The sequence below is a fragment of the Panicum hallii genome, chromosome 9 (genome assembly GCF_002211085.1).
Source record: "Panicum hallii strain FIL2 chromosome 9, PHallii_v3.1, whole genome shotgun sequence".
NCBI lineage: Eukaryota > Viridiplantae > Streptophyta > Magnoliopsida > Poales > Poaceae > Panicum > Panicum hallii.
In genome coordinates, this window is record NC_038050.1 from 59,640,746 (window position 1) to 59,665,853 (window position 25,108).

At 45.0% G+C, this 25,108-nt stretch overlaps 4 protein-coding genes across 16 annotated transcripts; all 4 read right to left on the reverse strand.

Moving 5' to 3' along the window:
• Positions 1–2,373: 2,373 nt before the first annotated feature.
• LOC112874515 (ACT domain-containing protein ACR4-like) lies at positions 2,374–7,171 on the reverse strand. Of its 9 annotated transcripts, XR_003224993.1 has the most exons (11): positions 6,866–7,171; positions 6,278–6,377; positions 6,101–6,146; positions 5,899–6,013; positions 5,732–5,811; positions 5,066–5,653; positions 4,871–4,975; positions 4,096–4,442; positions 3,513–3,889; positions 3,144–3,272; positions 2,374–2,963 (listed from the first exon to the last, which is right to left on the reverse strand). XR_003224993.1 is itself a non-coding variant. In XM_025937872.1 (9 exons), the coding sequence occupies exons 1-8, from the start codon at positions 6,867–6,869 to the stop codon at positions 4,131–4,133; spliced, it is 1,350 nt and encodes a 449-aa protein (XP_025793657.1). In that variant the 5' UTR covers positions 6,870–7,171; the 3' UTR covers positions 3,298–3,889; positions 4,096–4,130. The 9 variants fall into 9 exon arrangements, 4 of the variants coding, with proteins under 4 accessions (XP_025793657.1, XP_025793660.1, XP_025793658.1 ...); XR_003224991.1 differs by lacking the exon at positions 3,144–3,272; XR_003224992.1 differs by lacking the exon at positions 3,144–3,272 and having other exon boundaries at positions 2,374–2,917; positions 3,474–3,889.
• Positions 7,172–11,975: 4,804 nt separating this feature from the next.
• Positions 11,976–13,204, reverse strand: LOC112874517 (nuclear transcription factor Y subunit B-8-like). The gene has a single exon (XM_025937876.1). The coding sequence runs from the start codon at positions 12,816–12,818 to the stop codon at positions 12,156–12,158; it is 663 nt and encodes a 220-aa protein (XP_025793661.1). The 5' UTR covers positions 12,819–13,204; the 3' UTR covers positions 11,976–12,155.
• Positions 13,205–13,356: 152 nt separating this feature from the next.
• On the reverse strand, positions 13,357–18,656 carry LOC112874513. 2 transcript variants are annotated; one of them, XM_025937866.1, is made up of 10 exons: positions 18,452–18,655; positions 18,010–18,069; positions 17,235–17,294; positions 17,020–17,127; positions 16,863–16,937; positions 16,663–16,725; positions 16,054–16,426; positions 14,929–15,041; positions 14,755–14,785; positions 13,357–14,602 (listed from the first exon to the last, which is right to left on the reverse strand). In XM_025937866.1, exons 1-10 carry the CDS (start codon positions 18,488–18,490, stop codon positions 13,650–13,652), a joined length of 1,875 nt encoding a protein of 624 aa, XP_025793651.1. In that variant the 5' UTR covers positions 18,491–18,655; the 3' UTR covers positions 13,357–13,649. The 2 variants fall into 2 exon arrangements, with proteins under 2 accessions (XP_025793651.1, XP_025793652.1); XM_025937867.1 differs by lacking the exon at positions 18,010–18,069 and having other exon boundaries at positions 18,452–18,656.
• A 370-nt stretch (positions 18,657–19,026) lies between these two features.
• LOC112874514 (glucose-6-phosphate 1-dehydrogenase, chloroplastic-like) lies at positions 19,027–22,320 on the reverse strand. 4 transcript variants are annotated; one of them, XM_025937869.1, is made up of 8 exons: positions 21,956–22,320; positions 21,714–21,884; positions 21,525–21,609; positions 20,998–21,112; positions 20,573–20,778; positions 20,307–20,456; positions 19,819–20,169; positions 19,027–19,748 (listed from the first exon to the last, which is right to left on the reverse strand). In XM_025937869.1, exons 1-8 carry the CDS (start codon positions 22,143–22,145, stop codon positions 19,289–19,291), a joined length of 1,728 nt encoding a protein of 575 aa, XP_025793654.1. In that variant the 5' UTR covers positions 22,146–22,320; the 3' UTR covers positions 19,027–19,288. The 4 variants fall into 4 exon arrangements, with proteins under 4 accessions (XP_025793654.1, XP_025793653.1, XP_025793655.1 ...); XM_025937868.1 differs by having other exon boundaries at positions 21,525–21,619; positions 21,714–21,874; positions 21,956–22,317; XM_025937870.1 differs by having other exon boundaries at positions 21,525–21,619; positions 21,714–21,865; positions 21,956–22,316.
• Between the last annotated feature and the right edge of the window lie 2,788 nt (positions 22,321–25,108).

Consider the following 25,108-nt stretch of genomic DNA (forward strand, 5'->3'; position numbering starts at 1 on the left):
ATTTTCTGTATGACCACTGCAAATGTCATATTCTGTTCTATTTGTTGTCTCTGGAAAGTTTGCTACATAATCTGGGCCTTTAGCCTAAATAAGCTGGGGATTTTATTGTGATGACTGTCTTAACCTAGGTATGAATTTTGAGTACCAAAGAGCTAGCGGTTGAGCTTGATCTGTGAGGACTGAGTAGTAGAGATATGCCAAATATACTGTTTAGCACTAACCGTTGGTGTCAGTCACTACTATGGAGTGAGCTGAAAAAACTTGTACAGATAGCTTCCTTGTTCTTTTTCTTCTTCGTATCTTAGTGACTACAAATTGGAAAAGGCAAATCTGTAGGGAAGATAGGGTAGCATTTGAGCACTTACCATCCTTCTGTGTTCCACAAAAACATGGGTAAGTGCATGTAGGTAGATCCAGATCTGGCCGGCAGCTTAAAGAGAGAAGTGGGCAAAGGGCTCCCTTTTCATGTGCTGTCTGCAATGCAATTCACGCGGGCATCATGATGTGAGTGGCAAGACGTCTCATGCGACACCGAGGGCAGCTCTGCACCTGGGGACGGCTTCAGGTGTCTCCGTGTTTGTTGCTGCAACGGACGGGCGTGAATGGTAGCTTCCGCCTTCCTGCCTTGGTGTTAGAAACTTTTTTTAAAAAAACTATTTCCAAAAAAACTTTTAAAAAAATTGTATTTTCGACGAGTTCCAGCCAGGACCCGGTCGTTGGAAGCTTGGTTTTGGTATTGAATCTTCTTCAGCCTCAACCACCAGTAAAATCCAGACGCCTAACGGGTCGTCAGTTACGGTTTGGAAAAGGACTGAATCGTTGCCTCGTCTACTCGAGTTATCCAAGGCGCCAATCACTATTTTTGTGGCCCACCATGTTGACCACTGTGTAGCAGCAATCACAGATGTTAAGGATGCCAGGAAACAACTGAAACAAAGCGATGGCCAAAAAAGTGACCATTCAAAAGCACAACTTGCCCTTATATAGATAGATATATAAAACAAGCACAACTTGCTGACACTATTGAAGTGACCATACATGCAACATGAAGGTTGTCCTTGGTGTTTGCAAGGAAACTGCCTTAATTCAATTGCTGCTTGAGCGACCAACTGAAATCCAAAATAGGCTACTCCCATGTCTTCAGTTTGTGCAAAATTAAATTGATTCATTAGTGATCACTGATCAGCTCAATCAAGCTCCTGAATTCCAGTCTTCCGCTAGTTTTTTCCTGACGAGGATGTGCCTGAGCATGTGTTTCATTAAGGAGGAGAATGCAACACAAATGACCCCAACGCTATTGAGAGGTGATAGCATTGGCCACCCTACAACGCCAGCCTCCCGTTAATTGGAAATTAGCATTGAGCCTTCAGCCTTAACTAGCAAAATCTGAAATATTGAGAGGTAACTAGTTGGTGGAAAAAATCGTAACCGATCAAGTATTCAGATGCCTGAGACAATCTTCGTTCAGTTTCCTTTACATAGTAATAAATCTCGTATTGCTTTTCGACTACCATCTTTATTTAGATTATTTTGTTTTGTGCTTCTAAACTATTTTGTTGAGAATATATTCCATTAAATTCATGCCTTTTATTTTCACCCCGCTATTTTGTTAAGACGTCGTTCTCCTGTAACAGCACCAAGGATAGCAGCCTTCCCTTTTCTTTTTTTATATAATATATATCCCCACGTGGATTGTGAGATCTACTCGGATCTGACACAATAGCAGCCTCGTGTTTGTTGGCTATGTCCATGGGATTCAGGCAACCATATTTGACAGGAGATTTGTTTTCTTTCTGATACGCGCCATCGCTTCAGCATCCTAAATCACTAGCCATCGGATGTATTTGCCAAATGCTGTCAACCAGAGATGAAATTTCAGTATGCTAATGTTTAGTTGACCAAGCTAGCTAGAACACTAGCTCTGGAACACTAGCTAGAATAATGTTCTAGAACAACTTGCCTTTACTAGGAGATGCAAGAGGCACCCAGGACATTGAGTTGGTTACAACTTGCCTTTATTTCTCTCCACCAATGTTAACTAACGGCATGTCTTAAAAAGATTCACAAAATGCTTCTTCCACAATGGCGATCAATTATCACCACCACTACTTGCTGTCCAAAAGGAAGCTTTCCGTTTTATGCTCATTGTAGTGTGTTGGCAACGTAAGCTCCAAACATTTAACCGATGAGTGGAGCAAGGTTTTTTTTTTTGGAAAAAGGTGGCCACAATGGTGCCATTGTCAACGCACAATCGCCTGAGTGTAGGAAGAGATGAGGAGATACTACAGAGTAAAGATTTGGATTTCAATACTCCGTATCTAGAAACACTGAAACACAATTATCAACTAAAAAACATGCAGTGATTGTACAGAAACAAACATTCTAAGACTCTGCCACATGTGCCTAGTAGTGCCCATAACAGAAGTGGTCCTAGCAACCATTGGGGCAGAAGAGGGCTTTCTGCACTGCATAGGTGGGCACTGTGAAGCTGTGATTGCCCTACATAGTACAAGAGTTGTGGGATACAACACATTGCTGCCCCTCCGAACCTGATAGGCTCCAACTTGTTTGTTGGAATCTACTTGGTTTCAGCAGCTGCTGCTGCAGTCCCTAAAGATGGATGTATGCCCACCAACCCTTTCTGGTTAAGTTTTGCAGCCACCCACTATATGAAAAGACCAGCTCTTCACTTGCATGACAGAAACAATGTCACATGGTGAAGCTTGCTTAACTTTAAACTAACTGAAATGCGCATGGAAGATTATTGAAATGTTTCAACTAACTGATAACTGATTGTTGATGCACACAGATCTTGAACAGTTGAGATCCTCCTCCAGCTCCAGCATGTAGCAGGACCAGATCTGTTCCAACTCATACCCAGGCACTGCACAGCGATGATTGGCAGTCCTCTGTGCCCCTGGCAGTAGCAAGAGATAAGGTCTCACTGAGAAGTTGCTGCAGCTCTGCAGATGATCACAGCTCACACTTTCAGAGATGATTGAGGCTGTGGATGATGGCAATTAGTTGCTTCAGATGTACTTTAACCACCGACATGCATGTGACATGATTGTGAAACCATGCTCAAAGTACTGTAAAACCAACCAATAGACCAGGCAGCAAGATGAATTCCACAACGTATTTACCTGACGCCAGAAATATCTGCAGGCAGGCACTTAGCTGGGCACTGTGGCCCTGCCTGTAGGGCCTCTAGGTGTTATGAAAGATTCTGGTGGTACTACGGCACAAGGTCTTAAAAATCAAATATTGGAAACCTTCACAAAAAAGGAACAGTAAAAAAGATATCGTATTCCATAAGACTTGAGAGACCAATTATGCAGCAACATCCCATATAGATGATGCCAAACACCATGAGACACTAATGCTGATGATCTTGATAGTAGTACTAGTAGGCAAAGAGACAGCATAGCAGAAAATGAGGAAACATGGTTGAGACAAAAAGGTTGAAAGCCTACCAAAAATGCTTAGCTAGTTGGCTCCACGAGAGGAGATACCTAGACGCCTCTGCCTGCCTCTGACGCCCCCCGCGAAGTGCCAAGCCCCAACGCCAAGTTGCAGCCGTGGTAGGCCCCTGCCGAGCTGGCGGCCATTTTGACATGTGCGCCCGGCACAAATGAAATCCGGGTCGCCGTCGGCCCGATTCCTTGGACAAGTATGCCGCCGCCGCCGCCGTATCACACTTCACCACACCCTCTGAATATCCCCAAGGGCCAAGGGGCAATGCCACTGATACCCACCACACATCTCCCCTTCATGCCCATTCTGCCTTCACTGTCCATTCTGATGGCAGCGTGGTAACCCGGCTTCGTCTCCTATGAATCAGCATTCAACAATGATAGATTGGCATACACACCTTGAAGATCAACAACAGCTGCGTAGTGTCACGGAATTGGAAGAGATTTAGTCAACTGCTAGAGATGGCAAAGGACAATATTTACACAACAGTCTGAATCATGCTAGGTACTAGCAACCGGGCGCAACCATGTCCACAGGACTGTTGATATTTACAGCTCTACACTAGAAATGGGAAAATATGTACACAATGGTAGATGCTGCTACAGAAGCTACTGTATTTACCAACTGTGGGGCTGCTCAGGCTTCAATCCAAGGTTTCATGGTGATCTTGGTCTGAAGAGACTGCTGAAGAGAAACCTAGTCAGCGACTCTTGTGCTGTCGATTTCAGGTGATCAGGGTGCCCTTTTACTTGAAGCACGGTCTGCCCTATATCCTGCCTTATTGCTTCTAGCGTCTTCAGCTCAACCAAGCTCCCTGCTGTGTCACGGACATAAAAAGTATTGATAGCCTTGTTACCCCTAGTTGAAACTTCTGCCCTTGTGACTGTCAAGCCGTTCTCACGGAAAATGCGTGTTACATCTGATAACAGACCCACTCTGTCGCCTGTTGACAACTCTAACTTCAGTCCCTGCAAGGGATACACAGTTGCGGGTGAATTTTTGTACTAAAAAAACTTCTCTCAGTAGGTTCATCATGTGATGTGATACCAAACTTCAGTATTATATATTGTATTTAAATTAAAGTGCATAACAATAGGAAAAGAACTGTAAGCTGGATGAGTTAATTGTGAACAACACACTCGTACATTGGAGAAAAACAGCATGTGCTCCATCAAGAAGAAAAGGACCAACATTGAAAGTGACTCAACAATGAAGTGTGCCAGGCAATACAAAACACCACCACTCCAACCATGATTTTACTTCCTAGAGCAAGTCAGCAATGCATCACACCATTCAAGTCCCTATCTGAACAACTAAATGCAGAAGTAGCATCAGTGTCCTTATGAAAATCAAACAGAAGGAAGATAATCACACAAGTGCCGATATTCCCAATTACCTCGGATACTCTCCGTTCTATAGCTGCTTCAAGACATTGGATGATTCGTTTTCTCTCAGCCTCTGAATTGACAGGTGATCCATCAATGTGCCTAATATAATACTCCTGTTGAACCATGGTGTTGAAGGAAACAAAAGTTTACACGTCTATTTTTTAGCAATAGGAGATAGAAGCTGAAATGTCATGGTGAGGTACCTGGTAAGCTTGAGGGCCCTCAGTATCCACACTCCCATGGTAAACCACATATTGCATATCTGTTAGAGTGCAAACTGTGTCGAAGAGAAGCTTTGATCGATCCTTGCACCGCATTGTGACCACAGAATAATCTTTCTGAAGCCAATTAACAACCGAGACCATGGGCATGGGGTTGGCATTCGCCCTATCCTTATCATACCTTTCATAATCTCGATCCTCAAGCATCATTTGGTGCAGGCGCCGCTCTGTGTGGGTTATCCCCATTGCTACTGTTGTCTTGGCATCTCTACTCCTTCCCTTGAACACATTACGAAGCCGCTCCTTGATTCTGCCAAGCCTTTCTGCATCCGGAATTGCCAACCCAGTCTTCCTATCAGTGATCTGGATGACTGCTGCTGCTCTTTCGTTATGTGTCCACACCTCAGCATTCACCACGTTACAGTCCAGATTTGTGAGCACAGCGCTCACTTCAGAGAGAAGACCGGGTCTGTCAGTTCCAGTTAGCTCTATCAAGGTGTAGTCAGAGGAAGGCTCGACTCCAATGGCCCTCCTCCGTGAAGGAAGAAAACAAGAACCAGGTGCGATAGACTGCATGAAAGATTGACAGATTAAGCAAACTGAAGAGAACAGGAAAATAGCCAAGCAACGATGGCAAGCAACCATTACCTTGTAAATGTAATCTTTTATCCCTTCCAGCACAGATTCGTCCATTATCTTCTGCCCACTTTGATTCGTCACATTGAACACTGACAGCAGAAACTGAACAAGTTAGAAATTCAAGTCCCATTTTGAAGCAAGGAATTCAAAGGAACCATTGTGTAGTTCTTGTGTACCATCCATGAACCATCCCCCGTCAGAGGATATGTATGCTTTCCTGACAATGAGCTTGAGATCAGTGAGGACCTGCACAACCTCCAGCAGTATCCCATACTTGTTGGCGCTATCCACCTGTGCCATTCAAACAAAGACCGCCTTATATTCAGCAACAAATAGAAATTACATTTAGTAAAAATCCGTCGATTTTCTATGACTTACATGAATGATTGTAGCATTTGCACATGAAGCGTTGTCAATCGTGACCCTGAATTCGGGGGAAAATATGAATTGTCTAGTTAGTAAAACTCAGCAAACAACTTTTCACGGTGATAATAAGATTAGCACTACAGATATAATTTCCTTTTTCATCGAAAATGGCCAGGAACTGGCTAGAACCTAGGAGGGTTCATCTTTTGGATGAACTTCTGGTACTCATCGTCACTATCCCACGAAGAGCAGGACGAAGAAGAGGACGGGTCCCCATCTGCGAATGCTGCTACAACATGAAAAACACCCGCTCAGAATTCCAATCGAACTGCAACTAAAGATCGGAAATTCAAGAAAACTACGGTCGCCCGCATCCACACGACGATTGTGGTATGGTACAAGAAAAGCGGATAGAAATGGAATCTGTTCCAAAACTGGGCGTCAATTTCATGAATTTTGTTTGACGCGTCAGGTGCCTCAGCGGACAATCAAATAAATATACTCACTGAATCAAGAAACGAAAAGAAAGAAAGCAAATGGGAGGCAATCGAGCTTATCGATGTTTCCAAGAAGGCAAGAACCCAAATGGATGGAACAAAAAGTCTGGAGCCCGCAAGGATTCCAGATAGGGAGCACAATCCGCGAACAAAAACCAGATGGCAAGGGCCAAGAAGGGGAAGAAATCAATCCCTCCCCCGCGCCGGCTCACCCAGCCGACATGAGGGGCGCGGAGTGGGCGACGGGAGATGATGGCTCTTGGTTCCAACTTCCACATACCCATGGCTCGCTCGCTTGGTGATGATGGCGGCGATGATTGAGGCCAATCTTGCAAAGAATCAAGAACCCCAGCAGGAGAAGGCGGCTCCTCCGCTTTCTCTCACCACGGTTTCGCAGGAATGGCAGCGGGCAGCAGCAGCAGCTGTACGCCGTACCCGCAGCCGCAGCACCAATCCCCCTTGGAGTTGGAAAGGCCAAGGCCAGGCGACTAGGATTCTGCCCTTTTTCTCGAACGGGGAAACGCACACGCGCCCCAACCCCGAACCCAACCAACACGCGCCCCAGCTGTACTCCTCTACTCTGCTCCTACTCTGCTGTCTGCTCGCACAGCGGGAGCCGAGGTGGAGATATACGCGTACGAAGCGACGACGGGCGAAGGGTGGTCTCGCGTGTCTGCTCAGTCAGCACGTGTTCCGCAGTGCCTGTACCGCACCAGAGGGGCGACGGGCCGACCAGGCGGCCAGCCACTCCGGCCACGATCTCGTCATCAACAGCTCCAGATAACAGTTCACAACTGAACAGAGGAAATCTACCTGATGGTCATCAATTATGGTCGGTCTCTGATAGGGTAAACGAAAAGAAACCACTAAACAAGGTATCCTACTATTTTCCATTTCATGTTTTTCGTGAAACAAAATTTAAAAAGTTATCTTTCTTCTGTTATGCGTCCATTCCATTTATTCATTTACTTAGTTGTACTCTAGTTTTGTGAATAGAATAGAATACGCTAATGCTTACTTAGCTCCGTCTATCCCTAGTTAACTCTATCAAGGTGTAGGTGGAGGAAGACTCCATAAGGTCTCCTCTCTCACGGAAGAAACTAGAAATTAGTCCATATAGACTACATGAAAAATGCATGTATTTAGCTAACTGCATGTTACCATGTAAATTAATAAATAAATCCTTCTACCATAATAACGTCCATTATCTTCTACCCACTTTAACTCGTCACATTGACACTGGTAACTATTAAAAAATTCTCCCACTATTAGGAAGAAAGATCAAAAAGAGATAGTCAATAATTTTCTCAACGATCAAAAGAGGTAGTTAATGATTTTGTCTCTCCGTCCGGCGTCCGCTATAGTTGTGTAGAATTTACTGACTGTGAATTTGAGTTCCGTAAAAATCTATGTTACTATCTCATATTTGTTAACACCATCCTACCTTTGCTATTAATACTGGAACCTCATATATTTAACACAAATAAGAGAATATACAAAGTAAAAACTTCATTTTATGAGGATGAGGAGGAGGGTAGGGGCATGCGCCCCGCGTTGTACCGCACTAGAAGAGAGGAGGGTAGAGAGACGACGGCCAAGTACTCCATGTCGATTTTGTTATCAACACCTAAAATTAAACGATTAAACAATAAAATGTGCGCATCTGGATGGAGGAACTAAAATCCATATTGCTGTACGTGCGGATACGTCAGGGACTGCAAGTGAATGAGAGTGAGCCTCACTCTAGGTTTAGCTTAATGTGGATATTATCCTATTTGAGCTTGTGGGCATGTATCGTCGAGTATCGATGTTTTTATGTGATTCAATTCATATTTTAATCTATATTTCTTTATCAAAGTCTGTATAAAAATATCTTTGGAATTAGAATTTGCATTATCAGGATGGAAATTCAATATTTATAACGACAGAGCAGATAAAAAGGATGGTGTCAAAAGAGGTGGGATGATTGGGAGGAACGAGAGAGAAGCTAGGGACTCACTTTCAGGCTCCAGCCCCCTCATCGATCGTCGACAACCTGGGTCTCCCAGGCCCGCACCTCACAAAAGGATAAACAACTGTAAGAAACATGATTTTATTAGGCAATAGTTGTTAATTTTGATAATTATATGATAACATAGTTAATAGAACTAACGAGTTTGTGATCTATAGATGGAGTCCAATTCATATACAAGATGGTTCAAATCGCAGTTAAGATACTCAAGCTTGCAGCGAAAATCGAGTTGAGGATGTCCAATTGACCGCAACAATTATTTGGACAAGATGCAGCAGGGGCGACCAGTTTAACCAACGCCTCTAGTTTTGAACCGATCGGTGCATTGTTAGTTCAACTGGCGATCAAGTGTAGAAAACTAAGTAGCAGCGGTTAAACCGACGCTATAAAAAGGCAAGCATGGCAACAAGGAAAAGGTATGGCGCTCAAGTGAAAAAGTGCCAGAGGCACCGGTTGAACCGACAATCTTGAGTCAAGCGTCGGTAGTTTAATGATGCAGAAGCGTTTGGAGTTGGAGAAAGCTAAAGGTTTTCAGCACTGGTTGAACCGACGGTGCGTCGGTGCAGTGACGCAAGCAAGCTTAGGCATGGCAGAGAGACGTTCAACGGCTAGCATGCAGATTCAGAGTGACCGGTTAAACTGACGGCTGTGACCGGTTTAAATGACGTTTTAGATTTTTTGGCAGAAAAGCAAGCAACGGCTAGAAATGGATCTCTAGGCTATATAAGGCCTCATCTCGGGTCATTTGAGGCTGCTGGATTCGTGGGAAGCTACCCACCCTCTAAGAAAGTTCTCCAAGCCACCCAAGAGCTCATTGATCGCATCTTTAGATTTAGCACAAGCTTTAAAAGTGTTAGTGTTAGGATTAGCTCTAGAGAGAGTGTGAGAGCAAGGCGTTGTTGCCTTGTATGCTGGTTTCTTAAGTTGTATCTCGGTGTGCCGGCCTTTTGGAATTTTGGTGGCTCGCCGGCAAGTCATCGACTCTTCGGTTTGGTGTGGAGTGGCGACGATAGCTTTGTGCAGGGGACGTGGAGACCCCTCATTCTTGGAGAAGCTCGTTAGTGGAGACGACATCGAGGTGACCGAGGATTTGGTGAGAGCCTTGATGGCTAAATCTCGGTGGCGAGTCAGAAGAGTCTCGAAAGAGACTCGGCGACCGGAAAGCAATACTCTTAGTGAGTGCTCCAACAATGTGGACTAGAGGTAGCCTTGTGACTACCGATACCATAGGATAAATCTTCGTGTTGAATGTTCGCTTCCCCTCATCCCCTTACTCTATATTTCCGCATTTCTTATTGCAATCTTTTTACCTTTACATTCTTTACATTCTTAGTGTTGTATTTTGCTAAAATTGTTATTAGGATTGACTATAGGTTGCAAAACTTTTTGGACAAAATTTTCACGCTAGATAATATATTTTAGTTTACATTTTATGCTAATTAGTTTGAACTTTGAACTGATTTTAAAATAGATTCACCCCTCCCTCTCTTAATCTACAAGTACCTATTCTAATCTTTTCAATTAAAACGTACCTCAATCCACATCAAAAGGGGACGCAAACCTTACTGACTAAACAAGAACGTTAAAGCTAGCTACACGACTAGTCTTCAGCTTCCGTCGAATCGTCATCTTCAAAGCGATCTTCCGCAGCAGGTAGCAGCAGGTACCTTAATCCAGCGTTGTACAAGCCCTAATAATAATTCATGCTCTCTAGCCCAAAGCTAGAATGCTAACACGGTCCAGTCCGACAAGTCGTTCAGCCTAGCTGCAAATACGGCCCAAGGCAGGTGTTGATTCGTCGAGTTGGGCCAGTTTAGAAATTCTTTTCTCCACTTGATATATTTATCTTATGACTCATGAAAATCCTTCTTTGTTTCTTCTTAAAAGTACGTGTTTCTTCTCTTTACGGTTCAGAAAAATACGGAGAATACCCTGGCGCTAATTCAAAATTTTGTACTTCTACCTTTTTTTTTAATCCAGTCCTCATTGGAATGCAAACTCAGATACGGTCGGTGCAACAAGTCAACAACCAAGCAAGATATATTACACCAAAAGCTAACATCAAATAATGATTATTACAAATCCGGCAATTTTGAAGCGTTCATAAGCCACCGAGCCCGAAAGCCTCTAAATAGGAACACCCTAGAACTGCAGGGCCCGATCTTTCCATCGTCCATGGACTTGAACCAATGCTGACCCATGGAGGAAACTATATGCAAGTTCTATGACTCTTCAACTAGCTAGGTTCAAAGAGGCCTGCTTAAATTGTTTGGCAGTTTGGGAGCCTTACATGTGGGTTCCGGATGCCAACTAAATTATACGTCCAATTCCAAACAAAAAATGATAGAGAAACGTTTAGCTTTGTGCTAATCTATATCTGCAAAGTTTAGATATTTTTGTGAAACGGGGGTATCAGAAGTATAGTTTTTCTGATAGGTTAGAGCACAATGCAGTTGTCTAAACTTACTCAGATCCTAATAAGATGTACAAATAAACAACCTTTCCGAGCCGCAGGTCATGGGGTGTATATATAGTTCCTCCATAGAGATTAGAGATCGAGTGAGGCCCGCGCCTAATCTTGCTTTAACCTTTACGCATGCAGCTAAAACGCCTCAAGAAAGACCAAAAACACTCCTGATCAGAGATCAGCTGCCAATGACTGAGCGATCGATTTCCTTATCGTCCAGCCCGGCGCTTTTGGCCTTTAATTCCGCCCTAAGCGAAAGCTAACGGCAAGCCACTCATCCATCCATGTCGCCCAAGATAACACCGGCGATTTGGGCCAGCTAAAATACACAACTGCACGGCACCTTAGCTTTCAGAGACGTACGAAAATGATAGGGTAGGGACAGTGAGATATCATCAATTACATTCGTGCCTCACTGAGGCAACCATGAGCGAAGTGAAGCTAGCTGTGCTAGCAGTACAAAATATATATTACCTAAAGAAGAGTGGCCATAGCTGCTGGCCAAACTTTGCCTAAAGAATGTCGAGACACGTTAGCTACAGCACAACACACCTTTTTTTTTCAAAGCCTGACGTGCAAACCTGTGCGAGAACAACGAGGGGCCTAAATGCCGAGATCAAGCATCGTCTGGACCTGGTGGTTGAAACGACGGTTCAAGCCTCGCTTCACTGCGGGTTGCGTGCAATCATCTCGCTGCTGGTTGCTGATTTGATTGGTTGGTTGCTGGATACATTTGGCGCTCTGACAAGTAGCGACACAGCAATCCTTTTGGTGTTTTCAAGGATCATTTCCGTGAGACGAGAACACAGATATCCTGTTCTAGTTTGACCAGGAACAGTATTTCAGCAACGGCCAATGGCTGAATAAATACACTTGCACTTGCATTGGGCCCTATATCTCGAACCCTCAAAATTCATCCAAAACGCAAGTTCAATTCTCGTATGAAACGGGGAGTAATTCGCCGCTTCGAATCGGAGCCTCAGATTAATTCATCAGTAAAACATACATCAACAGGAAGAACAAGGTGCTTTGTCAATTGGGTAATATGGACTCGTATCAGCGATTCAGCGCAGTGAAGGGTATCATGGCGATTCACGCCCTGTCTTGCCGGCCAAGCCCCGACGACGACGACGAGCCACCGCCACCGCCGCCTCCTTGATGGCCGTAACCCCCTCTGCCTCCCATTGCCATGTGATGATGCTGTTGGTGCTGCTGCTGCTGTGGCGGCGGTTGCTGTTGCTGCTGCTGCGGCGAGCCGTACATGGGCTGCCCCATCATCATCATCATGCCGCCGGCGCCGGGCGCGCCGTACCCGGCGTACCCGCCGGCATTGGCAGCTCCCCTCGCCACGTCGCCCTGCTGCTGCGCGGCTGCGGAGCCCGAGGCGCCCGAGGAGGCGGCGGCCCTCTCGCCCTCGATCTCGCGGAACTTGTGGAGGTAGTGCTTGAGCGGCTCGACGTAGTCCTCGAAGCCGAGCGTGGTCATGGCCCAGAGCAGGTCGTCGCCGTTGATGGTCTTGCGCTTCTCGCGCTGGCACTTGTCGGAGGCCTCGCCGGTGATGAAGGAGATGAACTCGGAGACGCACTCCTGCACCGTCTCCTTGGCGTCCTTGCTGATCTTGGCGTTCGCGGGGAGCGCCTTCTTCATGATCCGGCTCACGTTCGCGATGGGGAGGAACCGGTCCTGCTCCCGCGGCGACGAAAGCTCGCCGCCGGCGTTGCTCGGGCCGCCGGAGTCGTTGTCCGAGTCCGGCATCCCCGCCCGCCTCCCTCCTCCTCCTCCTCCTCCTCCTCTGCCTCAATTCAACAAGCAGAGCAGCAAGGCCGCCGAGAGGATGCAGAGCAGGCGCCTGATGCTGACGCTGACGCAATGAATCGAAGCATCAACACCTGTGCATGATGCAAGAACAGGAACTACGAAAAGAAAACGAATTATTTCAAAAGAAAAGAAAACGAAAAGGAGGGAAAATTTTGTCGAGGGTTCGTGTCCTCGAGAGATTTGAAGCTCGAGGACGACTGGAGAGCAATGGTGGGGAATGGGCGGGTCCGTTGGATCGCGCGGATAAGAACGCATCCAGGTGTGAACGTGGTGCGCCTCCCGCCGTTCGTTTGCTGATAAGTATGTGCCACCTGGCGATTCCTTCTCCGTGGATGGGCGCCACGTAGGATTGATCCGTGCCGTAGGGGTGGGCCCGGGAACACGTGGGACGGCGCCCGGTCTGTGAGGTGCGCAAGTGTCCGGTCTGCCACCTAGGACGCTGAACTCGGACCAGGTGCGCAGGTGGCCCGTAAACTTTGCTAACAGATGCTACTCTGGATTTCTTGCTTCAGTGCCCATACAAAAGCTTCTCTGAATTTCTTGCTTCAGTGCCCATACAGAAGCTTCTCATTCATCACATAACAGCCCCAACTGGACTTACATGACAAACTGGCCAGACCTCGGCTTTCCATGACTCTGCAAAAGCTACCCTACAAGAGTCATGGTATCAGTGGTAAACTCTAGCGATACAATGAACCCTGCATAAGCTGGATCTCGATACCAACTCTCTTTTACAATCTACATCCATATCATCACAATGGGCTTTCTTCAGCTGTCACCGTCGCTGTTGCCTTTCACATCATCATCAGTCTTTCCCTTCTCAGCAGCACGATTCTTTCCAGAATCGACGTCACCTTTGGTGTTTGCATTGTGCTCATCATCTTCAGCTTTACCATTGCTGCCAGCATCTGCTTGACTTTGTTCTGCATTTATATCCTCCTCTTTTGCTTTGCCATCTTTATCACCATGGATTTCTACATTTATGCTGTTCTCAGTGTTGTGAGCTTCCTGAGCTTTGCCATCTTCTGTGTGTTCTGCATGTTCATCATTTCCACGATTGTTAGACTCCTCAGCTTCACATCCATTGACAGCATCTGCATTGCTGCCAACATCCCCACTCCTGCCTTCTTCATTTCTACTAGCTTCAGTGTCATTATTTTCTCCATTACTAGCCCCTTCCACTTTTCCATTTTTAGAATCTTCTAGGATTTGAACATTGCTGTTCTTCATGGTCTCATCTTCGTAATTGCTTGGGCTTGAATCTTGCACGGCACTATCACTGTTTGCTATGGGTGCAACCATTTCACCCTTGCCATCCTTCATTAATTCATCACGGACGTTTTCATTCTGTGTATCAGCATCGGCTTTGTAGTCTTGTAAATCTTCAGCAGCATCACTGCTGTTTCTCTTAATAGCAGAATCCACAGAAGCCCCACCATTGACCCCTTTATCATTAGTACTGTCATTTGTGTTCTTTGAGCTGTCTTTAGTTTTACCATCTGGACTGGCTTGAAGTAAATTTTGCTTCTCAATACCTGATTCAACTGTTTGAACCTGTGACATTTCCTTGGCAGCTTGCTCAGCTCTAGCCTTTGCTTCTGCTAGTTCCTCCTCTTCCAATTCCTTCTTCTCTGCCTCCTCCGTTAGCCTAAAGAGCTCCTCTTCTATAAGGGACCTTATTAGTGGCTTTCTCTCAAACAGATCCTTTCCAAAGTATCTGTCTGAAGATATGAAATCAAGTCAGAAAGCTCCACCAGCTAAAAAACAATGAATGCTCAGCTTCATAGATGCCTTTACAATAAAATAATGACCCAGCATATCTGCAAGCATCAGATATAAAAGGCCTCTGAAAAGGAAGTAAGTAAAGACATACCAACTTCTTTTACAACATCTCCAAAAGTCATCTGAAATGGGTGAAAAGAAAAGAAACAGGGAAATGTAAACAATAGTTGGAATATCTCAAAACAACTATTGTATATTAGTATAACCCAACACATAACACTATAACAGAGAAGTTGTTAGAGACAAATGATGTACAATATCTCACCGTGGCAAAGTCTGCGGTATCCAAGATAAGAAAGACAGCTTCTCTCAGCTCTTCCTTACTTGGTTTCATTGCATGTTTTCGTGGTTTTGTGTCTCCTTTAGACTCCTGTTTACCTATAATGGAAAGGGATACAAAGTTTTCAAAATTAGGAACTAGGACTCATCCAAACTGTTAGAAAAGCAGTTAGCTTACATAATAATGTCAGAGAAATGATATTGAAGGAATCCCCATGCAACCTAACAGTTAAAAATAAGAGGCAGTGGTGGTGTTGAAGAAATACTTTCAAGTTTCTTTTCTTACTTCAAATCGAGATACACAGTTTTTCCTCCTACCTCACAAAAACTTGCTATTTACTTAAAAGTTAAAAGTAATCCATAGTTGGATTTAAAGATGCATTCTTTTAAATTAGCTGATAATTCTAACCAATTCCTGTTGAAGTACTATAAATAATTTAGAATAAAATATTGTCAACTATACTGGCGGTTAACCACACAACTCTATTTATGTTGCCCATGTGATTCTTACTTCTTTGCAAGTACTTTACAGATTATGCACTTGACTTTTGCATATATTTGAACCTCCGCTGTTGATCTGTACTAGCTCTTTTACTATATATATACACCATACTAATTTGTGTCAATTAAACATTTGATTTAAAACCCCTCTATTAAACCAAGCACTTCAACTCCAGTCTACATGAATAATATTACAGTATCTTCCTTTCTGGAACAAGTATATACCATATATTCTCTTTGTAATTATAGTATTGAAGAGTTTTTGCATATTCTCTTGAGTTATAAGGCATTGTTTACCAACTTTGAACATGTGGAACATGCTCTAGTTTCTTTTTTACAGATTATTAAAAAATGTTAATTTACTACATCCCCCTTAATGGCTGGACCTGTAAAAGGTATCTTTCCAGTCACAATATTCAGTTGCATCACCACATCATAAATGTTATTTTTTCCAGACACAATAGCAAAAAGTTAATAAAAACCAGTTCAAACAAATAATACTCATGGCGCATTACTGAATATGGAACATACTTTCTTTGTTTTACATGTTATTCGCATGCAGATAAGCAGCACACATGCATAAGTCACAGCAAATCATCCAGAAGCATACCACAAGATTTGACTTTGCGATCTTCCTTGGGAGTTCCTTTTTTCTTGGTAATAGAAGAATTATTTTTAAAAGCCTTCACATCAGTACTATCACCGTCAGCAATTGTTACCAACTTTTTAGATGGTGTGGTAATCATTGCTTGCTCATATGTAGGATTTGGCACTTCACTGTGAGACACTCCATCAAAATGTTCCGAAACACAGCCATTTATCCTCTCAGAAGGCTCAAGGTTGGTTTGTTCCTTGGGGAATTTTCCTTTCTTATTATCAGCATATATGTATCTGTTATCCATCAAGTCACAGTCAGAATATTTTGCTCTATCCTCCCCACCATTCTTCCCATCAGCATCTTCTTGACCGTCTTGTTTATTTTTCTGCGTTAGTTTGAAAATAAAGAAATAAATAAAGTGAAAGTAGTAAGCACTAAACTAGTATTTTTGATAAGACATATAGGTCATGGAAAAGATGAAACCTGAAAGAATTTGCAGAACAAACCATAGGTCAAACCAAAATAATTATAATATATTTACATAAATAAGGAGCCTTGCCACTTTGGTGATGCTAAAAACAGTCTGGAAGCATACAAACTAATTCCAAAAGGACACTATACCTTTGAAGGTTTACCAGTAGACAAACTTTCTTCTTCTTTCATACGCCTTCTTTTCTTGATTTTCTACAATCGATAAGACATACGGACAATAATCAGTGTGCCAATGACAATGGGGCTATAGGTTAGCAGTTACGGAGGAAAACAACAGCATGTGCTAGTGTTTCTAGATGAAGTGTTCTAAAAATTTTGCAGTTTAGGACCTTATCAGAGTATGCGCCATCGATGTCAGAACATTGGTCCTTCACGAATTCCATCAGAAATGACACCAGTTCCTCCTGTAGAAGAAATAGAGATGTTTTCCAATGTGCATCAACTGGCAGATGATAACAGAAATTTCAAGTATTTAGCTGAACTAACCTTCCTATTAGCTCGTGAGCCAATGACACCAAATGAACGGCATAGTTCGATTAGTGTATCCCTTTTACATCTGTTGAGCTTCTCCAGTAGATCCGCTTGTAATATTTCCTGTTATCAGGTCAATACCACGAACAGTATCAATGAAGCTGCAACAAAATAACAGGAGAAAGACACATTGATTGAATACACCAAGCTGCTTCCAAATGACAACATACCTCTTCTTCATGACAACCATGCCCAGTGAGTTGGAGAATTCGCTCTCTCAAGTCATTTACCTGATCACAAAATTAGGAGTTGCTTCTGAAGATTGAAGTCACAATCTACAATCGTTCAACTTAACTGAGGACTTTATTTGCATGTGGCAAAAGAAAGGACATATTGCATAGTCTATTTCTAAATTTGGTTCAGTACTATAATAGCAAAGAAGTATATTCATTTAATTCACAGCATGAACATCTATTTCATCATGCTAATGAGGACCATCAAGACAGTGATCTATGAGCTTAGAGACCAATAATGTACAAAGGCCTATATATCACAATCAGTGCTTAAACAAGAACAGAAAGTAGCATCAATCTACCAGCAGCACTTTCAGCTACCGAGCAATTAGCATCCTGCGTGCACCTACTTGGTGCAGAGGCCGGGACCTGGGGACCTTGTTTCAGTGATGTAGTAAAGTTTCCTTTGTCTAAAAGACCAAGAAATCAGCATGCATACATGAGGCACAGAACAGGCTAATCCTCCTCATGAGAGCTTGTTAGCCAGTCTTTGACTCCTTAAGTTTTACATGCAAATGCAGTAAATTTCAGAAGCACCAGATGTGAGTGCCAAGGCCCTCCAAGCAATGGAACTTAGCAGTCGATATAAATGGTCGAATCTGAATCAAACAGAGGAAATACGCAAGGAAATTTGGCTTGATTTCTCTCAAAGCAGATAAATTGGCCGGTTCGGCTAATGCACATCTATGTAGCAATAGGAACCAAAACCTACCGATTCTTTCTCAACGAAGACCCAAGTAGGCTGCTTAATCAACTTAGTTTCCGAAGCCACCTACAGAAACGCCGAAGGGAATAAAACAACCGTCAGTTTAGAGCTTAATTTCTGAAGCAGCCCACACAATTAACAAAAATCAAATTCGTGGTTTCACCGACCCCGCACAGGCACAGGCAGACAGCAGCAAGAATCTTGCTGCGTTCTTGCTCTAACCATGGTTTACGGAAACGCTAGCTAATCCCACACGGGGTCGCAGGCACAGAACTGAACCAAGAAGAAGAAGAAGAGCTTCCCCACTTTGGCATCCCGATCCGGGATGTCCGCGCCCAGGCACACGCAGGGGAGAGGCCCATTTTAGCTCAGGATTCATCGATTCAGGCATGGTTATGGACGCATGGCGTCATTAGAAGGGAAGGTGCGGGCGCGCGCGTATGCTCACCTTGGATCGATTCTCGCCGGCGCCGTCTTGGCTGTCCATGGCACCGCCGCGGTTGCTCCCTTCCGTTGGTCAGCGCTCAGCGGGCGAGGGCGATGTCTACGAAGACAAGGTGTTCACCGTTCAGTACAGTTGAGTGAGAACTCAGTGTGGCTGTGAGCCTGTGACCTCGCCTCGATGAATTGACAGCTGCCTGAGCGGCGGTGAGGGTGAAAAGGACTAAAGGAGGCAATTGAATCTAACCTGCCGAATTAGGAAAAAGGAATGGGGGCGCTTAAGCTTGGTCAGGCTTCGAGTGGGTGGCCGTCCCAGGAATTCAGCGATTCACTGATTCATGCCACCAAATTGCTGTTTGCTGTCTTTGGTTTCCCCACTACTTTTTCACTAGGTTGGTGGTGTGCCACTAGGAAGCAGTGATTTGTTTCAAAATTTTCATTCTCTTTTCTTACCTTTTGGGTTTGGTTTTGCCACTTACATGGTGAAATGGACGGTTTGCAAGAATGGAAATCTGTTGGTCAAGCTGCCATCCAAATGCTATCGCTCATTTGCTGTCCTTTTTGTACGAGGAGGCGAGCAAGAGCAAGAATGCAAGATCAAAGTACACATCAAGGATGAGTTTTTAAAAGCACAGACTACTACACTACTAAGGATAATTTACAGCCCTTGCTAGATTAGAAATTTAGAACACAATGAAGATACCGAGCAGTTCTGCTTTATTCACAATCTTCCCCTTTCTCTTGCGAGGAGCAACTTTAATTTTTATTCTGTGAATCTCCAAGTAACAGGATGAATGCGCACACACAACTGCACACGGCGTGTCCAATGGATCGATCTTGCAGTCTAGAAGGATCCGTCGTCGCCGGTGACGTCGCCCCACCTGACGTTGTAGTTGGCGGCGAGGTAGTGCGCGCCGACGGGGCCCCTGCTGCCGTACGGGTAGAGCTCCGGCGCCACCCTCTTGTCCTCCAGCTCCCTGAGCACGGGCGTGAAGATGCCCCACGCCGCGTCGAGCTCGTCGCTCCGGATGAAGAGCCGGCGCTCGCCCTCGATGGCGTCCAGCAGCAGCCGCTCGTACGCGTCCGGGATCTCGCGGCGGTACCGCTCGGAGTAGAGCAGGTTGAGGTTGCTGCGGTCCAGCCGCATGCCCAGCCCGGGCACCTTGTTGTTGATCTTGAGGTAGATCGCCTCGTCGGGCTGCACCCGGAGCACCAGCTCGTTGGTCGCCGTGTCCAGGTCCGTCCCGATGTTCCGCCGGTACAGGTTGCCCGGCACCCGCCGGAACTGCACCCGGATCTCCGCCCTGCATCGCCATTTCAGATCATCGGTTGCAAGGACATGGATTGTAGTAATCCTGAGAGGGCAGAACTGACCGCCGGGTGTGCAGCGCCTTGCCGGCTTTCATGAGGAACGGCACGCCGTCCCAGCGCGCGTTGTCGATGAAGAGCGCGGCGGCGGCGAAGGTGGGCGTGATGCTGCCCTTGGGCACGGTGGGGTCGTCGGCGTAGCCGGGGAAGGACTTGCCGCCCCTGGTGTGGCCCTTGTACTGCCCCACCACCACGTCCTCCAGCTTCAGCTGCCGCATCGACCGCAGCACCTTCACCTTCTCGTTGCGGATGTCCTCGGCGTCAAGGCTCACCGGGGTCTCCATGGCGAACAGGGCCAGGATCTGCAGCAGGTGGTTCTGCATGATGTCCCGGATGATCCCGTAGTTGTCAAAGTAGCTGCAGCCAATCCAACAAGGACACCCATCCATCACTAATTCACTATCGTTTGATTTCGCTGAACTGTCTAAGTTGCACTGAACATTTGTATGGAAGAATTCCTCAAAAAAATTGTATGGAAGAAGGGTACTGCAGACCCGCCTCGACCCTCGGTGCCGAAATCTTCAGAGAAGATGAGCTGCACGTTCCGGATGTAGTTCCTCGACCACAGTGGTTCAAAGACGAGGTTGGAGAAACGGAGGACTGAGAGGTTCTCAACCAGCTCCTTGCCCAAATAATGGTCAATCCTGCAGGAGCAGGATACATTCAGTTGGAAGTACTTCAGTCCATGTGGATGTGGTGCAATCACAAGAGAGTATCTGAAATTGTTCATATCCTATTCCTATCACGTAACTACGACTACCTGAATATCTGCTCCTCGGCCAAGTACTTCTTCAAGGACCGAGTGAGCTCCCCTGAGGACTCCGAGTCGCGACCGAATGGCTTCTCCACTATAAATCTAGTCCATCCACTTGAAGAAGACGCGGTGCGGCTAGCGGATCTTACCACATCGACGAATATGTTTGGAGGGATGGACAGGTAAAATAGCCTGTTTGGTAGCCTGCCTTCCTGATGACACAAAATTCTGAAGCGTGAATATTTTGCAGTTCTACACAGAAATGAATTGGTAACTGAACTTCAATAAGACAAAAGCTACTGTATGCAAAATCATCACATTTCCATATGAGATTAAGAAAATTTTCTGAACTGCACTGGAGGTTAGGTGCAACGTGCATAATGGTTGCTGAATTTCAAATATGATCCAAACTTGATTTGCGATGTCGGTACCTCTTTTTCTTTAAGCTTCCGGTCTAATTCAGCAAACCCCTCCTCTGTGTTGTACTGCCCAGATTGATAGAAGCACCTCTGCAGAAACTGTTCCATTTTACCACCGCAGTTCTTCCTGTTATTTTTTTCAAACAGAATGCGCATTAATTCAGAATGCAACTTTGGTGACACAGAACTTGGACAAAAGGAAAGAAATGAAACTGAATTGAGGCTGGAAAGCTTAAACCAATTGCATAGCTGATGGCAGCTTCAGTAACAGAATATAAAAAGATCGAATTTGTGGACTTTTGTTATACTTTCTATGACAAACTCCTGCCATCTGTTCGAAAATGAAATCCTTATACGAGTTGCAACTATGTGATGGAATGCCATAGTACAGACAGCAGTTTCCTCTATTTTGGCAAGCCCATCAGATAAATAGCGCTAAAGGTGTAGCCAGGGCGAAAATCTGTAGTTCATAAACACCAATGGAAACTCTACTGACACAGAGCATAACAATTCAAAAAAGAATAATAATACAATCATACCTTTTGTCAATTCGGCATGTTAGAGTCCTACTAATCATGGTCCTGAGCTCTTCATCACTCATCTTACTACGAGCATAACCGAATACTGTAAAATGCTGCATCAACAGAGGTTGTCTGAAACCGAGACCCACCAGACTCCCAAACTGAACAGCTGACACCATCCGTAGCTGAACAAAGAAGGTCACAAACCTCTGGGAGGCAGTCCTCGTAGAACAAGGCGAAGAGCGCGGGGAAGATCTTCTTCTTGGCGAGGTCGCCGGAGGCGCCGACGACGGTGATGCTGACGGTGCTCCCTCCCTGCTCCGGTGGCCCATCTCCGGCTGGCCTTCCATCTAGCACCTCTGCAGGAACTACTTCCCTCTAAATAGCCATTATGCATAGCAAGCTAGTTGCTACTTGCTAGTTCGACGGTAGGTAGCAGCAGGCGGTACCATTGGTGTTGCCGAACGAGGCGCCGATCTGTGGTAGCCCATTCGATGACTTAGCCCTGAGAAGGCAGGCTCTTCTTGGGACAAGGATCCTGTGAGGTGGGCAATGGTGGAGCGGCCTCTTGGCCCCTGCCTCGCCCGGATGAGCTGAGAAGAAGGCGGCAGGGTGGAAGCGGAAGGCCGTGGCGGCCATCGGATCAATGGAGCAGCAGGAAGGGAACGGGGATGGTTGCGACTTGCGAGTGTTAGTCCATTTGGATCAACCGGAGAGGTAGATTTGGACGCCGGTTTTCAGGAATGGTTTTCGATGTTCTTGGCGATTGCTTTCTGAATCCTGACGGTTGGGCAGGAGGCGGTGGTCCAGCGATAAGTAGTGGTCACGGATAATGCATCCTTCAAGATATTTCTTTTCGTCCCCTTTCTTCGTTTAGAAATATGTCTGTGCTAAAAGTTAAACTACAGGTCGTCTTTGCGTGTCTCATGCAGCGGGTATCTTTCAGATTACCATGGTCTAATAAACCTCTGCATTTATGTCATTACGTGAATTAGAGGGAGTAGAAATACAAACTCCTGGGGCATTCTCAAGCCAAATGCTATCAAGGTATCACACTTTGCGGAGAGAATAGGGGCATACGAATAGAGGGCCATCATCTCCTCAGACCACAAAGGCTTTGTTTGCAGTACATGATGTACGTTGGTCTCTAGCTAACACTAACAGCAATTATCGTGGCATACAATCCCATGACGTGGATAATGTGGTTCACTGCTCCTACCGGCCTTCCTGAAGCAAAACAATTCATGTGCATTTTGGTTTATTGGATCTTTGTGCGCCAAATTTACATAAATCTTAGAATCCAAGTCTAAATATCTAGATCGGTCCTAAAACAATTTAAAATCATAATATCAAATCTTAAATCTCTAGTCCTTCCAAATCAAGTCACAAGCCCCAGTCAAAATTCTCAAATCATCTAATATGGAAACCCTATCATGGGCGAAAACCCTTCCATCAACTAGTTCTATTTCAGCCTAGCCCAACTGGACTCCTTTTCTTTTCCTTTTCTCCATATTTGGGCTAGAACTCCCTCCGTCTCTTTTTATGGCCCAAGCCGCTTCGGCCTTTTCCACCATAGCAGCCTAACCCAGCACCCCATGGACACTCTTTTTTTGCTCTCCTCTTCCTCCGCAGGCCTCCATTTGAGCCTTAGCCTAGCTCATCCCCCTAAAATGAAGGAAAGGGCTGCAGTGTATAGAGATTTTTTTTTTCTAAAACCGAGGGATTTTTTTCCTCCGCGGTGTATATATGATAGAAATACGCATAAAATCAGTCTTTCATTTTATTAATGAATATTTTAACCACAAGCTTCTTGTAGTTTGAAACAGAGAGAAACAATGTTGCTACAGCTGTAACTTGCTACATGAAAGAGTATAAGACAGCAAAGCAAGAAGCAAGAAGGGTGTTGTGGGGCTCAGTGGAGAATGCATGGAAGAGTATGAATCATGAGTACGTCACTTGGATTTCAATACCATACCAGTTGCTTATTCGTGTAATTAACCTTGCAAGAATGATGGAGTCAATGTACAAGAACATAGACGGATACACGGATTAAAAAAAATACTGAAACAGTGGATATCTGTTCTACTTGATCAACCAATTCCCTTCTAGGGTACTGTCCTAAGAATATTTTCACGTATTCCAACAATAAATGTGTTTGTACTACAAAGACCAAATTTGTTGTTGGTTAAGAGCTCCAGCTCCAAATTAGTAGTGCCTTATTGCCCATGATTAATGTTATGGCTATTGTTTTTGTCTGTGCAAGTTGTTGTCTATTTGTGAACGGTTTTGAAATATCAATTTATCTTATGGCTACAGCAATTATAATATGTCCTTAATATCATCAATAATTTTCATTTCAAATCAAACGTATGGGAGAGTTGTGCATAACTGTGTTAAATAGAGAAGAGCTAGCGGCTCAAATACAAGTGGCCATCCAAAACGACACCATGCACATCCCCGTTGACAATCTTGCCAAAGTGAGGGATTCGATGGGGCCTCTACCACCACCGGCGTGGATCCTGACCTGTAGTCCTCACCGAGCGGTTTCGGCTAGCACATCCCCGTTGTTGCTGGCGGTGCCTGGATTCCTTCTAGCCGGCACTGCCCCACCCCCTCTTGCCACTTGCAGTCGCAACTGAAGGGCCGTGTGCCGGAGGAGAGCTGGAGCAGCGCGCTACCTGCGTCGCGCCTCCATGGCACCGGTCCCTACCTCCTCTCGTGGTGGTTGTGCATATCTCTTGTGTCGCCTGGAGGTCGTGCAACGCTGCTCGTGCGAGGACCATCAAGATGAGGGAGATCCTGCACATCCAGGATGGCCAGTGTCGGTGATTGTTGGTCGGCAATTTCTAGTGGTTGATTTATTACCACTCTCGGTAAAGGTAGATATTTTACTATATCCCTCTTTCAGGGGCGGAGCCAGGAATTTGATACGGGGGACCAAAGGTTCCAAATGCGTTCATATATATAATTCAAAAATACAAGAGTTTTGTGGTAGACGTAATCTTGTTGCGAAGCCTTGTCTTAAAAATTTTCATTATAGAAAAGGCACGCTCTGCCGTTGCAAGCCGAATCAACCTGCAAGGAAACATATATAGTTAGTATTTGCTATAATGATCAAAACAAAGTAATCAACTAAATGAAGAGTGTAAATGTTATATAACCTATCAATCTAATAATAGTCACCAGATTTCCTAGTTTCCGCTAGACGAAGACAAAGATCGGCAATGGTTGTCAAATTCTGGAACGTAGAATTTGTAGGCACGTCAAGTTCATAATGCTATAACTGAAGCCTCAAGGTACTAATTTCATGCTATGAGAAGTCAGCAGGGTAGAACTTTGAAGCTAGAGAGCACACATCATCGATTTTCAATGAGATGAATGAATCCCTAGGATCAGGCGACCGGCGAGGACCCCGAGGAGGCGAGGAGGCGCGGCGATGGGGACGACGAAACGTGCTGCTACGAGTCCTCAGATCGGAAGCTGAAACGTCTGATCGATGGAATTGGCCCAATCGGCAAGTCAATTGAGCAGCCCAATAGCCCATTAACAAAGTTAGTTTGGTTCAGTATTTTGTATATTAACAAAAGGGGTTAATTTTTTGG

Bases quoted from the DNA above. Each gene is read 5' to 3' on its own strand.
- LOC112874517 (XM_025937876.1), bottom strand. From the start codon at position 12,818: ATGCCGGACTCGGACAACGACTCCGGCGGCCCGAGCAACGCCGGCGGC.
- LOC112874514 (XM_025937869.1), bottom strand. From the start codon at position 22,145: ATGGCCGCCACGGCCTTCCGCTTCCACCCTGCCGCCTTCTTCTCAGCT. The intron at 21,610-21,713 runs GTTTGTGACCTT...AGCATTTTACAG, and splicing joins ACGAGGACTGCCTCCCAGAG to TATTCGGTTATGCTCGTAGT. The intron at 19,749-19,818 runs GTCAGTTCTGCC...ATGGCGATGCAG, and splicing joins AAGGCGCTGCACACCCGGCG to GGCGGAGATCCGGGTGCAGT.
- LOC112874515 (XM_025937872.1), bottom strand. The intron at 5,654-5,731 runs GTAATGGTTGCT...TCTTTCATGCAG, and splicing joins TAAAAGATTACATTTACAAG to TCTATCGCACCTGGTTCTTG. The intron at 4,443-4,870 runs GTAATTGGGAAT...TATCCCTTGCAG, and splicing joins TAGAACGGAGAGTATCCGAG to GGACTGAAGTTAGAGTTGTC.
- LOC112874513 (XM_025937866.1), bottom strand. From the start codon at position 18,490: ATGGACAGCCAAGACGGCGCCGGCGAGAATCGATCCAAG. The intron at 17,128-17,234 runs GTATGTTGTCAT...ACCTGATAACAG, and splicing joins ATGGTTGTCATGAAGAAGAG to GAAATATTACAAGCGGATCT. The intron at 16,938-17,019 runs GTTAGTTCAGCT...TTTCTTCTACAG, and splicing joins GCTCACGAGCTAATAGGAAG to GAGGAACTGGTGTCATTTCT.